General features: G+C 39.3%; 3 protein-coding genes and 2 non-coding genes across 7 annotated transcripts in view; 1 reads left to right on the top strand and 4 right to left on the bottom strand.

Annotated features, from left to right (window-relative positions):
* Nucleotides 1-532: 532 nt before the first annotated feature.
* LOC116771210 (N6-adenosine-methyltransferase non-catalytic subunit) lies at nt 533-4,232 on the bottom strand. Of its 3 annotated transcripts, none has more exons than XM_032662999.2 (6): nt 4,052-4,232; nt 3,558-3,722; nt 2,786-2,986; nt 1,836-1,992; nt 1,093-1,402; nt 533-1,005 (listed from the first exon to the last, which is right to left on the bottom strand). In XM_032662999.2, the coding sequence occupies exons 1-6, from the start codon at nt 4,115-4,117 to the stop codon at nt 762-764; spliced, it is 1,143 nt and encodes a 380-aa protein (XP_032518890.1). In that variant the 5' UTR covers nt 4,118-4,232; the 3' UTR covers nt 533-761. The 3 variants fall into 3 exon arrangements, with proteins under 3 accessions (XP_032518890.1, XP_032518889.2, XP_032518891.1); XM_032662998.2 differs by having other exon boundaries at nt 3,972-4,200; XM_032663000.2 differs by having other exon boundaries at nt 4,026-4,199.
* A 231-nt stretch (nt 4,233-4,463) lies between these two features.
* Trnad-guc (transfer RNA aspartic acid (anticodon GUC)) lies at nt 4,464-4,535 on the top strand. The gene has a single exon. It is a non-coding gene; the product is annotated as a tRNA-Asp (tRNA).
* A 144-nt stretch (nt 4,536-4,679) lies between these two features.
* On the bottom strand, nt 4,680-6,983 carry LOC116771299 (zonadhesin). Its single transcript, XM_061523264.1, has 4 exons — nt 6,771-6,983; nt 6,349-6,564; nt 5,753-5,977; nt 4,680-4,884 (listed from the first exon to the last, which is right to left on the bottom strand). The coding sequence occupies exons 1-4, from the start codon at nt 6,832-6,834 to the stop codon at nt 4,709-4,711; spliced, it is 681 nt and encodes a 226-aa protein (XP_061379248.1). The 5' UTR covers nt 6,835-6,983; the 3' UTR covers nt 4,680-4,708.
* A 1,721-nt stretch (nt 6,984-8,704) lies between these two features.
* Trnad-guc (transfer RNA aspartic acid (anticodon GUC)) lies at nt 8,705-8,776 on the bottom strand. Its single transcript has one exon. It is a non-coding gene; the product is annotated as a tRNA-Asp (tRNA).
* Nucleotides 8,777-9,218: 442 nt separating this feature from the next.
* The window catches only part of LOC116771129 (uncharacterized), a 56,771-nt gene continuing 49,482 nt past the window's right edge, over nt 9,219-16,507 (bottom strand). The window contains exons 6-10 of the mRNA XM_032662859.2: nt 13,031-13,203; nt 12,534-12,753; nt 12,114-12,447; nt 10,965-12,006; nt 9,219-10,615 (exon numbers count right to left, since the gene is read on the bottom strand). Of these exons, the coding sequence (XP_032518750.2) occupies nt 10,404-10,615; nt 10,965-12,006; nt 12,114-12,447; nt 12,534-12,753; nt 13,031-13,203 (1,981 nt within the window). The 3' untranslated portion in view covers nt 9,219-10,403. The remainder of the gene's footprint in view (nt 10,616-10,964; nt 12,007-12,113; nt 12,448-12,533; nt 12,754-13,030; nt 13,204-16,507) is intronic.

The raw sequence follows: 16,507 nt of genomic DNA, 5'->3' as shown, positions 1-16,507 counted from the left end.
ATATATTACGAAGCGACAAGTATATTATTTTCATAATTTTTTAATAAAATGTCATGATTTGATTAGAAAAATATCTTTATTGAGTGTGATCTTAATGATTAGACGAGTTCACTGACATGTGGCCGGCTCGACACAGATTACATGATTGCGATGAATGGTTTTTATATTATTTGACACGCGGGTGACAGGCGAAGTGGGTTGACAGCGAGGTGACAGTGACAGGGGAGTGACAGTGAATACATACTTAATGTGTAACGAGCCCAAGACACCGACGACTGAGGACAAGGAAATATATAAGAACTGTAAACAGATATTGCTTTACGATTACATATAATAGAACCCTGTCCGTAACGATGGAAAAATTAAAAAACGTTTTTAAAAAAGGAAAGAAAACTATTTACTTTAAAAGCGACGATATATTTATTAGTTGATTTCCTGCACTTTATCTTTCAGTAGCAACGAGTAAGACGATTCAAGTCCGTCACTCACATAAAAAGTTATAGTGAACATGGTACATGCAATAAAACTTGTATTATTTTATTTCGTCAATATTTTATTAAAAAATATAATGTAACTCATTATAACGAGTAGTGTCCGCGTTACAAAACACAACAATGTCATAAACTGACATCAATATTGGCTGTATACGTTATAACAAAGTCAGGCCTCGTCCACACTCGCGTGTTCATTGTAACATCAACATTGGCTGTATACGTTAGTCCCATCGACACTATCGCGCTTCTGTTGGGGTCGAGACTCCGCTAGAGGGCCCCCCGGCCCCGCCCGCGACCCCTGAAGCCCCCCCGGCCCCTGGGTCGTGTCTTGCTGGTGTTGGGAGGGCTCTTCGGTCGGAGGGCTTCTATCCGTTCAGTACAGCCAGTCGTGTCGCGACCTTCCGTGAAGTAGGACGCGTACAGCTCCGCGTTGAAGTTGGAGTTGGTGAGCTCGTGGCCGATGGTCACCCAGCCCGGACGGATCGTGGAATCTCGACCGAACAGATGGACTCTGGAATGTGAGATATAAAAAAATATGTAGTAAGCGGCCCTCGCAGTACATAACTCATGAGTCTTTATTTAAACTATCATTGAGTACCTTCTTCGTCCTAAACAGAAGTGTTCCATGATGTGGAATATTTCGATGGGCTTCTCCGTGCTGCCGAACTCGGGATCTTCAGATATGATGAGGTCTATATCGACGTTGGCGTGTATGAAGTCGCCGTCCACCGACCTCCTCACCGTCCCTTTGATTCCCATGAGACAGTGTTCCTTGGTCCTCTGGAACACCGCGTTGTGCTCCAGGTTCTTGGAGTGTCCTGGGTTTTTGATATTAGTCTTGATCCAGCATATGTCCTCACAACGACGAAATCCCCATTTCTTCAGACATTCCCTTCCCATATCTAAACCTTTAGAATTTGTGAGTAATATTTTGTATAAAACAGTTATGAAGTAATGAGCAAAATAATTATATATATATCACATGAGCAGGAAAACCTGATTTAAACATTGTTTCTCTGCAAATAGTTAACAATCTTTTTGTATGTTATTGTTAAAATAAAAAGAATTATAAAAACTTAAAACTTTTTCATATCATTGAGATGTATACCAACAGAGTTATCTCTCTTTTGTTTCCTGACCGGGGACCTGTAAGTGTACTACTCTAGGAACAACTGGCACGCTAACTCCACCTAGCTCAAACAATACTTATGACGAATCGATTTAAAATACACATACTGTGAAATTTAAATAAAGCTTTATATTTTAGGAACCACCCTGTACCACACGGAACTCACAATAATATGATATTAGTTGATAATTTACTACAAACGTGACACTCACCCTCCGAGCTTCCGCACCACAGGAACACAAAGGACCGGGGCTGAGCCAGGTGATGCAGCTCCAGGGCGAGGACATCCCTCCAGCGCCAGCCGGCTCCCAGAGGAGGTTCCACTAGCACCACGTCAAACTTGCTACCCATCGTCTTAAGATCAAATGTCTGGAATTTAATATCACATTATCTTCACCACAACTCATTTCTGTTATTTCCGCGCGAGTTTAAAATTGATCTGTTATAATAATGTACTGACTGAACAATATTTCTGAGTGTTCACTTTAATTATCAAATCATCCAACCGTGTTTGGGATCCTCTGACTAGTGTCTAGTTAAGTTTGTTCAGACATATCTTCCGCTCAATCACGAGTTTCACAATGTAACGGGAATGTGGCGGTACCAGACAGCAGATAGGATGAGTTGCGACATCTTTTTCGCAGGTTTGCTGCTCTACTTGAGATCCGTCGCGACGCGCGGACGCTATTCAGTAATATATTATATATATATTCACATCAGTGATACGTCAGTCTTCGAGGAGGGCGATGCCAATCTGGTGAAATTAACATCAACCAAAAGCGAGCGTGTGTTATTACCGTCAAGGAGTCCGTTCACCCTGACTCCACCCTTGCAAAATATAAAACGCTGACTTATCAGGTAATGAGGTATTCCCGTAACGTAATACAAAACTAAGTTCGCATCTTGGTATAGGATACGTTTTTCGTGTGCAGGCTGAGTACACTTTAATTCCTGCATAACCTTTTTATTATCACACAACAAGACATACAGAGGGCATGTTCTTACTTTCGACCTTCCTGGAATTGGTACTGAGTTTCTCAACAATTAAAATTTAGGTTTATTTAAGGCTTGAGTGAATAGGAGATTGCATTCACCAACTACACATCATCGAGTGACGGTCAAGAATTATCCAATCAATATAAAAAAAAAATCATTTACCAACCTTCAAATCACATTTTAAGTACATAGGCGGTGTTGCTGTCCGGGCGATGAGTTCATCCTTCAATTTGATCAGTTCTCTGAGTTTAGGATACTCTTCAAACCGATCAGCGAGTCCTACATCCCGAATATAGTTCTGTGGTCTTTGACCCGTGTCCACAAAATGTTGGCAGTAGTCATTGTGAGGATTTGAAGACTGTGTTCCCTATAATGAAATCAATATTTACACTTAGGAGATTTGGTCGTACTGAAACAATAGGAAACTATAACACATCCTAATATAAAAGGCGGTGATACCAGTAGATCCAGTAGATATCAGCTCCATATACTCTAGCTACTTATAAATTGAAATTAATTGATGAAATATTAATTTGTATCTAATTACGCATTTATTCGGGTCCAGTTTATTAGAAATTTCCAGAAAACAAACACTGGAACTGACTTAGTCTTCTTAGCTTTAAAACTATCAAAGGTATAACATTTTATAGGAAGCAGAATTAGGACACTGTTTTTTTTAATTGGCTTCTCAAATAGCTGACATGCAGAGCTTATATTTTCTTGATCTACTATTCTACAATATAACCAAAAGGTTATACAGCCTGCTAATGAGAGCAGTTTTGCAACTGAAATATGTCTAAACCAGGTCATTAAGTGTCTAAGCTAAGATTAGGAACTTTTAACTTGAATTATCACTTATAAGTTACTTGCTAGAGTTTGTCACAGAAACCATTTCGTCTTTATGTATGCATTACGTTGTAGTCATTGGTATAACTTACCTTCAAGAATGTGGATGAATCAGTGTACACGAGGCTGTCTGGTTCCTTGTGAACAGGTTTCTCATTGCCATCAGAGGTGTACTCTGAGGAGGCTTGTTTCTTAGGTGTTACGTCGAGGGTGGCGCCAAGAGCATTACGCAGCTCGCCCACACTTGAAACACCTAACTGCGAATTGATATTGAGTTCTATAGAAGTAAGGGTCGGTTAAGACATGAAAAGATAGATTAATTATATTTCTCATCGAGCTGTTATGAGATGTTTATAATATTTTTTATTTAAGAGTTGGTTACAGTAACTAGATAATAAGGAACAATTTCACTTAATATATATTCTACATCATAGACACGACAACGTAAATAATAAAATACCTCAACCGCTATTGAGATAAAACCCACAATCAAACAGGTTACATACTCTCAGATACAAAAAGTCACCGGACTGAGTATTTTTTTCATTAGTTGCACTAACCAGAACACATGTCATGATGTCTTTACCGTCTGTATTAGAAGTTTCTTCCGTTTTTGTGATCTTTCACGAATTTCTTTCAACTTCTCACTCATTGTTTGTAACGTCAATAGTTTTTAAGAACAGTGAAACTACAGTACTTTACGGATTGCCAAATTATGACGGGAAACTGATCACTGAAAGTGAAGTGATACTATGGCAGGAGGCTTGACACTACAGATAATAGTAGCGTCCTTAATAAGTATTGCCATGGTATTGACAAATTTCTCATATTCTATGCTAGAGCTCCTAAAATTTTTCATAGTTATATATATTTAAATATTTATTACATATTTAGAGAATAGTGGTTTTGATTTACGAACTTAATATTTTGCATAAAGTAATTTAAATTTTTTAAAGGACCAAACAATTTTGTTTCTAAATTTTGTAAACCTCTCATGATCTTCGGTAGTATAGTGGTCAGTATCCCCGCCTGTCACGCGGGAGACCGGGGTTCGATTCCCCGCCGGAGAGAAACCTTTTTTTTTACACTTTGTTTTTTTAAATCACATAATTGTGGTTTTATATAATGTATTTAGTATTATAAGAACTGTAAAACCAGTTACTTTAAGAAAATTATTCTTTTGACGTTCTAATTGCTTAAAGAAAGTCATAGTTGTAATTGAATATTTTATTATAAAATGAAATCATTCATGATCACATTGTTCAGGGTCGACACATTGTCCTCTGCTGTCCCTCAACATCCCTCGTCTACAGTGACATCCCAGACGACACCTGCTCTGTCTCTCACACGGAAAAGTCACACAGCGACCCTCACACCCGTGCCTGCACACGAACTCCTCGTTTGGTTGTGAACATTTGCCTGTAACATTCGTATGACAGTAAAATATTCACCAACATCTCGCAACACAAGTAATGAATTAAGTTTAAAAATATACAAAATTAAATCATTCCTCATTGACTGTCGTAGTTATTTTTTTCTAACGTTTCTTTTCAGATTTTTCTGATTTAATAAATAATATATTCGAATATCAACTTCTAATTGATTCTAAATGTAACATGTCAGAGTTTCCTTAATTTTATATAAATAAACTGTTACAATTCAAGACTTTTATTGACCTCTCACTGTAAGTGGGTTCAGCTGGAGAGTATTTACAGTTTACTGTTCAGCCTACAGTTCCCGAGGGACACTGTCGAACACTTTATTTTAGGAATTGGAGTACTATTAGTATTTCATTTACTTTTCAAATATTTATCATATGGCCTGGAATACTTTTAGAAGAAACTAATAATATCTAAATAAATAAGTTTTTACACTAACATATTTAAAAGACACCAGTAATGCTATTCACTTTATCTCACACTCACAATCATTGATCATTTACCGTATTTTTAGATTCCGTTTAAAGGATTTCCGTTTCTGGTTATTTGACAGATTTGAGGAAAATCTGTCAAATTGTTCTTCATATTTTACTTACATTTTGAATTTCATTTATTCTTATGAATTGGCTTATTTTCTGTAAAAACTACTATCACTTACTGTGGTTCTCGCGTGTACTCATTTAATTATGAAACTAAGTTTTTCGGATAGCTATCAACCGTGAGCATGAACACTGAATTGAAAAACTTAGTTTCATTTAAACTATATATGTATATAGAAGATTTCATCATTATGAAGTGATCGTTACTGTCGTACGAGCCGCTCGATGATATTATATTGTTATACACACGTGGAACACAGTCCTCCTTCTTGACACAATGTCCACTGTGGTGTCTTAGCAGCGGTGGGCGGCAGAGACAGCCTCTCGTGCAGGCCGAAGGGCAGCTCGGTGAGGGCTCGACACAGGACGGCTCACACCAGCCGCACGACGAGAACACCTCGTCAGGAGCGCAGTCCTCGATAGACGAGTGAGAAAACGGGGACACGCTCGAGAACATGCCCGAGTTGGGATTCACTTGACATGTGGACACATGGAGGGAGTTAACACGTCACCAGGAAATATGGACATAATAAAGATTAGTTTTAACAATTCGTTGTTAATTTATTGTATGACTTAGGTTACTAATGTCACTCCCTACTGGAAATCCTTGTTTTAAAATTTATATTTGCTATTCGTTTCTAAGTCAGTTCAATTTATAAAGCGATTGTGGTGTCGGAAACAGCTGACATCCGTGTTCACTTTTATTGATCAGTTTTGACACAGCCGACTTTTTGAGATGGTCCCATCATATCAAATCAATAACAAACCTGGCTAGTTTTTGTCACAAAATTTTATATTATTTTCTACAGTAAAGTTTATGTCAAGGACCGAATACTTTCACTTACCGTTGTTGTATATTGTAAGAGGCGGACATTTTTCATAATCAACACACTTCCCGTGTCCGTCCCTAAAGAGTTTGCAGACACATCCACTGCGGCAGGTCTCCTCACAGACCTTCAGACCGTCACAAGACACCTCACAAGACTTACATTTAACAAACACTTCGTTTTCTGAACAATTGTGATGGATGGCTGCACTACCTTCAGATATTTTACCCGCATCTTGTAAAATGTAAAGAGTTTCATTAACATTTTTTTTTCAAATATTTTATTAAATTCTAGACGCAGACCCTAAACATATGTAGATATCAAATGGTCAGAATGAAAAAGGAATAGTCCCTTTATATTATTACTAACAAGTGGGTAACTAGTTTTATAACAAATCACTTATATCATTTATAAACAAAATACTTTATTTTTGTACTCACAAGTATTATGAAATACAAATGACAATAATAAAATCAAAATGTTACTGTCCACGTTTGTTTCCATATTGATTGAACATTGAAGGAACAGTCAAGAACAACTCTTTGTCTTTTTATGTGCTTTCTTGTTAATGACAAGCTTTATGCAGAATTGAGTCATTTAAAAACGTTTTTCCCAAAGTAATAAACTATTTAAACCAGTATTCAAAACCTTTAAGTAATTTATAAACATAAATATTATATATATGTATATTTTTCGCAAATTATTTGCCAAATTGTATTTTACAATAAATTCCTAAGTAACTGTGAAATTTTAATGTTCAGTAATCACTCATTAATGAACTTTTGCCAAAATATTACTATGACAGTGTATATCCGTAAGAATGTTTCATCAAAATGTAATGTTTTATTTCCGCATCACGTCGTCCGCCATATTGTCATGATTGTTTAAATCTCTAAGAAACAGTCTGTAAATATAAAATGGCGTTCTCGGATTACCAAAACATTTCTAAACAAGTGTATTAGTATTATTTTTTCGTTTTGTTTCTGTTCAAATCCCTGTAATACATTTATATTATCTATTCACTGACATTATTGGCTTTCTAAGAACCATTGAACTGAGCTACAAATCATCCGATCACAATTTTCTTAATGCACCAGATAATCTCTCGTTACAAACCTCGCGTTTAATGTTTCTTATCAACTTTGACCAGATTTAAAAATAATCTATGGTGGGTTGCTTAAATATTTTATGAAATTTGTGAATAAAATGAATTTATCTCACTAATGTTATGTCGATTTAAATGTGTGTAAGCTTTTTCAAGTTATTTATCTTAACAATAATTATTTCTAAGCTCACAACATTACGGAATAGATCAATATCTCTATAAATTTATTTTCCAGTGACCCGTTCATAGCCCTAACACAAACAACCTTATATAATTTCACATTTGTAATCAAATGTCAGCTTTCAATTTATAAATTAAAATGAGTGTATTGTTATAACATTTCGATATGAACACTTGTAAGGAGCGCGGGGACCGATTGTTTGACCTTTAACATAAAGCATCTGCAAGCCCTTCAGGCTGTTCGTGATATATTCAAAGGTAAATGTAGTATGTTCAATGTTGATATCACCGTACAGTAACCTAACGAGCGATGTTAGACCTTAACGATACAAGGGGCCCGGAGAGGTGAGGTCAGGGGCTCGCTTACTTTGTCTTTTAATATGAATGTATACAACCCTATGATTAAATTCGGCATAGTAGGTATATGTATATTAGTTACTTCAAAACTTTTTTTTTATTTTATGAAATTTTTGTAACGAGGATTCAATGCATAGTAAAAGAATCGTAGCTTAAAAATATTCGGAACTTAGGTTATGGCTGTTACCTAAATTGTAATAAAGAAGGTAATTAATAATATACAGACTACTTTTTTCCCTTCAACATATGTATTTAAAAAACGTGACTGTTTCTTTTTTTAAAGCACGTAACTTAATCCAAACGTGTTTTATAAGGTGCACAATCTTAATAAAATAAAACACTCTGTGTAATTGAAACTCCTAAAGTTTGTTATTTGTCACACAGAACTCGTTTGTAGCGCCAGGGATTGCGGAAAGTAATTAACTTGTGCATTTAAACTGCAGGGATACGAACGGATCAGTAAGGAACTCAGATTACATTCAGCAATCAACAGGATACATGTAATTACGTTATCAAAGGGACTCCTATTAGATTTTCTTGCATTTAATTCATAAAGAACTCTGATCAACATATGGAGGTTCCAACCTCATAAAATTTTGTCTAAATATAAATGTGCGGATTATTTTGAATGATTTTATAAAATTTATTTTAAGATATTTGTTATAAAATAAAAAAAATATGTTTACATTTAGAAAATTGCTTAAGAAGAAATGAAATTCTAAAAAAGTATTTCTCTCCGGCGGGGAATCGAACCCCGGTCTCCCGCGTGACAGGCGGGGATACTGACCACTATACTACCGAAGATGATGATTAACATGGTGAAATTTTAGTACATATTTTAATATCACATCTATTTGATAAAATAACAAGTTTTCTACGAGAAAAATTTATGTTTAGAATTGTTTTTATCTACTGTAATTATTGTATACACTTCATCGAGACGTAAATAAGTAAATTGAATGAGAATAAAATCCTGTTTATAATTCATATCAGTTATGAAAACTAATATTAATATGTTAAAATTATTTGTAGGACTGGGACCGTTCCGACGGGCAGTGCATAATAAATTCTGCTAATGAGAGGGACCGGAATGACGTTCCCGCACCATGGAAATCATATACTACAATAACAGCTGCGGCGCGATGCTACTCACTACACCTGGAAACACACGGGAAACGAGCATGGGATCGGGTAAATGAGAATACGACTTGTCATTAAAAATATGGTCGGAATAAAAATGCATAAGTTTCTTTGTAATGCGCTGTATTTCTCTGAGTTGTAATAAACTACAATAAAATATAGTAGCGACGTATTGTAATACGAAAGTCATCACATGAACTAAGACACCAACCCGCGTGAGGCGGCCATGTTGTAACGAGCGCGGAACAAACGTAGGCAGCTGTAATTTTTATCACTGGCAACAAAATGACACTGGTGTTGATAGATTTATTATGAAAATCCTCTGTTGCGTAATAAATAATTTTGTTTTTGTAATTCATATTAATATTAAATATTTTCCAAATAAAAAAAAATATATAATTTTTTGTTGGAAATCTTTGTTGGCGAACATTACAATATGGCCGCCGGAACATTTTTGACTAGACAAAAATCCACCAAAACATTATTTCAGAGAAAAAATTGTAACCAGCAACTATAGTCGATTTGTTTTAAACAATTCACTCTCCAAAATTATAAGAAAAACCAAACTTAAGAACTAGTATATATATTTATCGTAATATAAAACACTTTAGCGTATTTAAAAATACCGGCAGGAGTCGAAGCTGGGTCGCTAATATCCAAAATGGCTGCGGTTCATATAAATTTTGTATTACAAGAATAGACTTTATTATGTTACTATTGCTTACGAGTTCACGGAGGCGACATATATATATATATATATATACCACTCGCCGGTGTTGACGAAGTTATATACCGGTCCACGGCTCGGCTGGCTCCGAGGGTAACACGCGAGACGATAACACTGTACGTGAAGGCACAAAGAGTTGAAGTCCCTAGCGTCGGTTACGACCTACACTACGGTAATAAAATATACGATACATTTACATCGAGTAATTGATCTGCGGCGGTCACTCGGCCCGTGACGATTTTAAATCGTTCCCGGCCGAGTGACGAGTTTCGTCCCGAATGAAACGTCTCATATGTCGTGCGACTTACATTTCATCTTATAATTTACATTTACACCGAGCCGTCAGCGTGAGCCACGTTCAGGCCGCACTCAGCTAAATTCGGTCTGCACTACGGCTAACTCACTTCGTAAAAATCATTCTCTAATTAAGTATATACATAGGAACGAGCGCCGGCGACTCGCGCGGGGACGCGGCGCTCCCGCTCGGGGTGGAACACGGTGCGGGGAACCTTCCGAGGTCAGCACAGAAACAGTTCGTTTATAGTGCACACGGCCTCCGCCGCCTCACACGGCGGGCCCGGCCAGCGCGCTCCGGTCGATGGTGGCGTACTCCTTGCCGGAGCGCGGGCGCGCCGCGTGCCGGTCGCAGGCGTCGCACGAGCTGAACGACGACACGGACAGCGACTCCATGTAGTCCGACGTGTCCGACGCGCCCGACGAGCTGCTCTTGGTCGCCTGGCTGTGGCGCGCGCCCTCCGCCTCGCCCGGCGACGCAGCTGCGCGGTAATGTAAATGAATTGAATGTATTATAGCAACAAACGAAGGTAAATGTAACATTACATATAATGTTTGTCTTTGTGAAGGAAGGTCATATCGATAGCAATGCATCGATTTTCCCGATAAGATTAGCGAGTGTTTTTATCGGGAAGTTATCAGTGCGGAACGCGGCCTTGATGAGATCGCTGTGATGAAATGGGTTTAGGTACTGGAGATTACTTGGTAGATGTGGTGGCTTGGACGGAGAGAGCGGCTCGGCTGGAGTGTAAGGGAATATTGATTGATGGGAGCGGCTTGGCCAGGAGGGGTCTTGGTTAGTTCTATGTTGTAGCGTGTGTGGGAACTCACCGCCCCGCTTCTTGGTCTTGGTGAGGGTGTCGTCGTCGCAGGGGCCGCACGTCGTGATGGCGGCGACTTCTTCGAACTGGAATGTCAAGTGTTTGAGAGGGTCCGAGGAGTTGCCGTTGAGCGGCGGCGCGCGCACCGGGGTCAGCGTGTTGCGGAACCTGTTCTTGCTCTTCTTGGCCGCTTTCCCGCTGGCGGCGTCGTACTCGAAGTCGCCCTTGTGATGCTTCAGCGAGCCGGTCGACACGCCGGAGTCGTTGGAGCTCGACGAATCCCTGTTCTTATCTGACTTGCTCGGAACGCTCGACGACCGCCTTATCTTCACGGCGTCCCTTAACTTGGTCACCAGCGTGACGCTCTCCGTCTTCGCTGGTGTCTTGTTGTCCTTGTCCTTGTCCGTGTCGCCGTTCTTGGCGGAGTCGTCGTTGATGCGATCCGTTCTGAAGCTCCTCCTCATGACGGTGGGGGTGTAGCACCCCCTGACCTGGAGCCTGTCGTCGTCGTACCTCTTGGTGAAGTCCGCTGAGCTGGACCTCCTGGTGCTGATGGTGTTGTCTGACTCCGACTGCTGCGTGGGATCCGACACGTGGCTGATCCTGCTGATGTTGTCCGAGTGCTTGCTGTTGCTGCAGCTGCTGTTCTCCAGAGGTTCCATGTGCATGTAGCTCGCGTGTCGGTTGCAGCACTCGGCCGGCGGATGCGCGGCGTCGTTGGGCGCCGCGGCCATGTCGCGGTCGTGTTCCGGTATGTCTTCCAGCGCGTCCAGTTCTTCCTGACTGAACCCGGCGCTGCGGAGTATCCTCAGGGAGCTCTCGAACTCATCCAGAGTGGCTTTGTCTATGTTGGCGTAGTTGCTCAGGTCTATATCCTGCTGGGGCGTCACGTTCACGTAGTTGGCGTTAGTGTCACCTGTCTCCGTGTATGCTGTGTGTGTTTGTTCCTCCTGGTTGTCGTTGTGTGAACACGCGCACTGTCCCGTCAGACATTTTAGTTTCTTTGGAGTGTCGTACAAGCTGGAGGCTTCCGCGGAGTCCGCGGGGTGTTCCTGAAACGACATTCAGTATTATAGATACGTATATTGTATGTTCAGTATAAGGTTTCATCGCTATGAATTGCTCAACATCACATAACCGATACTACTCGTTTTGATACCTTTATTAAGGGCATGGGTGTCTTTGGTACGTCGTAGTTCTCGTATGGTCCATTGAAGGTCTTCTTCTTGCAGCAGCAGGTCCTCGTCTGCTGCCAGCAGGTGCAGCCGGTCTTCACCGGCACGGTAGGGGTACACCCTGCGACGGGGCTTCCGCGCTTGGCCTCGAAGCTCTTGTCGAGCATGCAGGCGCTGCGCGGCACGGAGTACTCTGAGGCACTACCACTGGATCTCGAATAGATTGACGCCCGATCTGAATCTGATCTCTTCTCCATTATGTTGTCCATCGTCCATACAGGAGACATCATTGACCCGGGTGTGTTCATTGTAGATGATCTGGAAAAAAGGGGATCATGTTACGACGAACGGTAATTTTTCTGTCGATCATCAGATTCATTGCATTAACCGGTAAAGCTCCTGACCTGGTCAAGTGACTGATCTTCCCCACACAACTGGAACAGCGCGGCAGTGAGGTCGGTCGTCGGAACTTGTCGTCATTACTGTCCATACTGGAGTCCAAGTCTGAGAGACAGTGCATAGTGTGGCTGGTGGGGGCGGGCCAGGCGGGGGACACCGAGCGGAGGGACTGGTTGAAACAGTCCTCCATACACGAGTTGGTGTCCGAGAAACGCTTCTCCAGAACTAATGGCATTAAAGATGTAGCTTAGTTACTGTTTGATAACTTTATGTTTATAACGAGTTTACAAGGGTTTATAAGAGTGCTTATTTTGTTGACGTCCATGAAGCCAACACATAAAACAGTTTTAAAGTTCTTAACAACTAATCACTGTTATGCTATTTATTTCAGCTTAAAATCAGATCCGACAACCAAATATAATACGTCCAGCTATCACTAATATATTCGTCTTCACATTTGTTCTCACAACTATATATTTGTAATATGTCAATGTTCGCGTACCTGATCCACTCCTAGAGGCGATGCTGAGTCTGGAGTGAGCCTCATGAGTGTACACGTTCAGCAGCTCGGTCAACTCACGACCTCCTTCCGCCGCGAACACGAATAGGCCTTCGCCCCTCCCGCAACGAGAGCCCCCCTCCACACAGAACCGCTTATCGACCATACCGAATCTCCTGCGATAAAACAAATTTATGACTAACATACAGCTACGTGTATAAAGTTATGAAACATGGTACAGGACGGTAGGTGAGGTATCAAATAAGATAATTATTGAAAGTTATTTCATCAACTATATACAAATAAATAGGTTCTGTGATGAAGGTCAGGTTTGACGACAATCGGGCATCAAGAACTCACGGCTTGTTAAAAACTCGTTAGAGAAACAGAGAGTATCACAACCTCGACTCTCAACTTATTACCCAATTATACTCGCACGGATTACTATATATTATATTATCTGAACTACTGTAATCTACGTAGTTTTAATGTCTGCGTTCAATGTGATTGATGCAGTATTCACATTGCCTTACAAAATAACTAAATTTGACCAAGTCCGAAATAGTCTCCGAGCCAGTCGTTGTTAACCGTGTGTTGAATTAAACTCAACACCGTCGGTTTGTGCGTTTTCAGTTCGTAAATCACGTGCAAACGACTGTATAGCAAGTGTTTCGGGCGCGTATTCACCTTGTAAGGTATCGGCAATATAAATTATTTTGTGATAAATGGACATCGGATTGTAATGGCTTGCTATTAGGTTTTAAATTGAAACAACCGTGCGATATTGTTCATGTTTCTGAGTTTTTTGTTAGTACATTTCATGCTTAATTTTCTTTTTATTTTCTTATTAACATTTAACAAATTTATTAACATTTAACAAATTTAGTCGTTAACCGTCAAAGTGACCGGATACTGAATACACGAAAATAAACTGATAACAAAATAAAACATTAAAAATTTAATATCCTGCGAGTGGACTGATAACGACCTCGAGGGAATTTCATTTCCTTGGACATTCAACGTTTGAATTTCAAACGCTGCGATGTCTCGGGATGTAGAGGCGGAGTCGGGGTATAAAACTATGTGTAAAATGTAGATTAGAATTATTGTGCGCGAGGCTGGCATTATATTTGTGATCAATCAATTGAATATTGAATGTCATTTGATATCACGATATTTAGTTATGCAAGAACAATCAAAATCTGTTATAGTTATTACTTGTCTTAATCGGAGTCAAAAAAGGTGAATAACGTTCTACAATTTAGTAGGTTTTCTGTTGATATAAAATCATTTAAGGTTTTTCAAATCAACCTACCCGATAGAGTCCTATTAAAATCAATTTAATAGTTTGGAAAATTAGTTCAGAGGGAATTTTTTTTCATATTAATTTAATTGATTCAGCACCACAGACAGTTTGTATGTTGTCTGTGTGAGAAGTTTCTCTATATATATTTCTACGTCAATTGTCTCAGACACCGATTGCAACGAGAATCTAACTCACTACACTAAACAACACATTTTATGTACATTAATGTTTGTAATCGTCATCTGTGTTAGTTCCGTCGTTCATATTCAGAGCAGGTATCATCAATTTCTCACTATATGAACAGCGATTAACATGTCCTACACATAAATATTCTCGGTCCCAAACAGTTATAGAGTTAATTAAATTAAAAATATAGCATCATCTTAAATAGTTCAAACGCTGTATAGCTGTGAGATGCATCTCAACCGATCGATCTTACGGGATCAATAAATTTAACATCCGTTCAAAGCCAATCAACAGAACAATATCTCGGTGTGAAAAACCGTACAAGTATCGGGAGAGTTTTCAAACTCAATTACTTTGGGAACAAAGAGTCCATCATTACTCCTGGTTTTAGAACGCAATTAACGTCGATAATGAACTTTTATCGAGGTACAGGAATATACCGCTATTAGATATGATATATATTACTTTGTTTGTGTTGAATGTACAGCTAGTCATATAACGGCGAGTATTCAGAACATAAATACATATAATAAAATGTACGAAAGCACTTACGTTATATGTCTATACACGTATATTAATTTTGTTTATTTACTACAAAGATAACTAGTACTAAGTGCCCGCTGCTCCTCGAGAACCTCATTGTAGACCGTCGGGAGGCGCGCCACGTTCAACTTTAATGGCAGCCTTAATATTATAATGCCTCATAATTTAATTGATGTAACTACACGTCCTACGACTTAGCAGCTTCCGTCCGCCGAACTGTATTATGATGACTAATGTATTCTTTCCGTATTACCAGCCGAGACACAATAGTATGACTGTACTATCACTCGTATCAATACCTGTTGTCGCATCACCCAACACCCCGTTTTAGTTTTAAACGCGACTCCCAACGTAACTTACACTCGACTATAATCTGTGGGCATGTTTGATCAATGTTTCTCAACTCGGGGGATAAATCATCACGAAGCTGCACGGCGTGAGTTAACTGACTCGCTGATAACAGCTTAATCTATTGACACAACGTAAGTTGCGCCTCCGACCACCTACCGCCATCTTGGTTATCAAGATTCACTTGGTTTCCGAGGAAAGGTAAAGTCGGCGAATAGTGCTTAACGAGGTGCGTGTGTGCGGAACCTGTGACGTCACCGGGAATACCGCTACCTGTCTGAACGATCCAAACACAATTGAAATATAAAAACCTAATAAAATGACTGTATTATATAGAAGGGATTTCCACCGGTTGTTTCAGTTTTGTTATAAATTCAAATTTTGTAAGCGGATTCCTAAAGGTTCGTTCCGAAACGCGCTCGCTGTAAACCTTTAATAATAAAAGTTACTATCGAAAAAGTTATAAGCAAATAAATAAAGCGACTATAAACAGACCATCTTAATTGTAAGCTTTGGCTGGAGAGACATAAAATATTTAAATCCGAGCCACTCCGCTGGCGGAATGATTGCGACAGTTTACGACACCCCGATGTCGCTGTTTTTATTACGCGACACGACAGACACTAAATAAATAATACAATCCCGTTGTAGATCCTCGTTATGGCGGCCGGAGTTTGTATTGTTCGTGTGATTAGTGGCAGCACAGAGGAAGTCGCTGATGCGGGACGTTAAACAAAATATATAACATCTTAACCTCTTCCTAATGTTTGAATTGAGAAGTAACAGTAACCACGTCCATCATCATTTGTAAATATGTTTTTGTTTGTCCGCAGTTAAGACAGGAATTATATGTGTTTTAACTTGTGTAGTAAAACTCAGATCAAGTGATAAATGGAACGCGCTTTAAGGTACCACTATTTTGTTTGAAACAATTTTTATAAAAAAATATTTTTAGTTAATGATATTAAAGTATAACTTTTTGCCCGCGACCTCGTCCATATGGAATTTAGAATGGTGTTTGGTGAGAACTGAATAGTTGTGCTTAGGAATTTATAAAAGTAGTAGCGAAACGAGAGCGCCATCTATCTATCTTTTAT

The sequence above is a fragment of the Danaus plexippus genome, chromosome 17 (genome assembly GCF_018135715.1).
Source record: "Danaus plexippus chromosome 17, MEX_DaPlex, whole genome shotgun sequence".
Classification (NCBI taxonomy): domain Eukaryota; kingdom Metazoa; phylum Arthropoda; class Insecta; order Lepidoptera; family Nymphalidae; genus Danaus; species Danaus plexippus.
The sequence above is the reverse complement of the archived record's forward strand: the minus strand, read 5'-3'. Positions and strand labels throughout refer to the sequence as shown.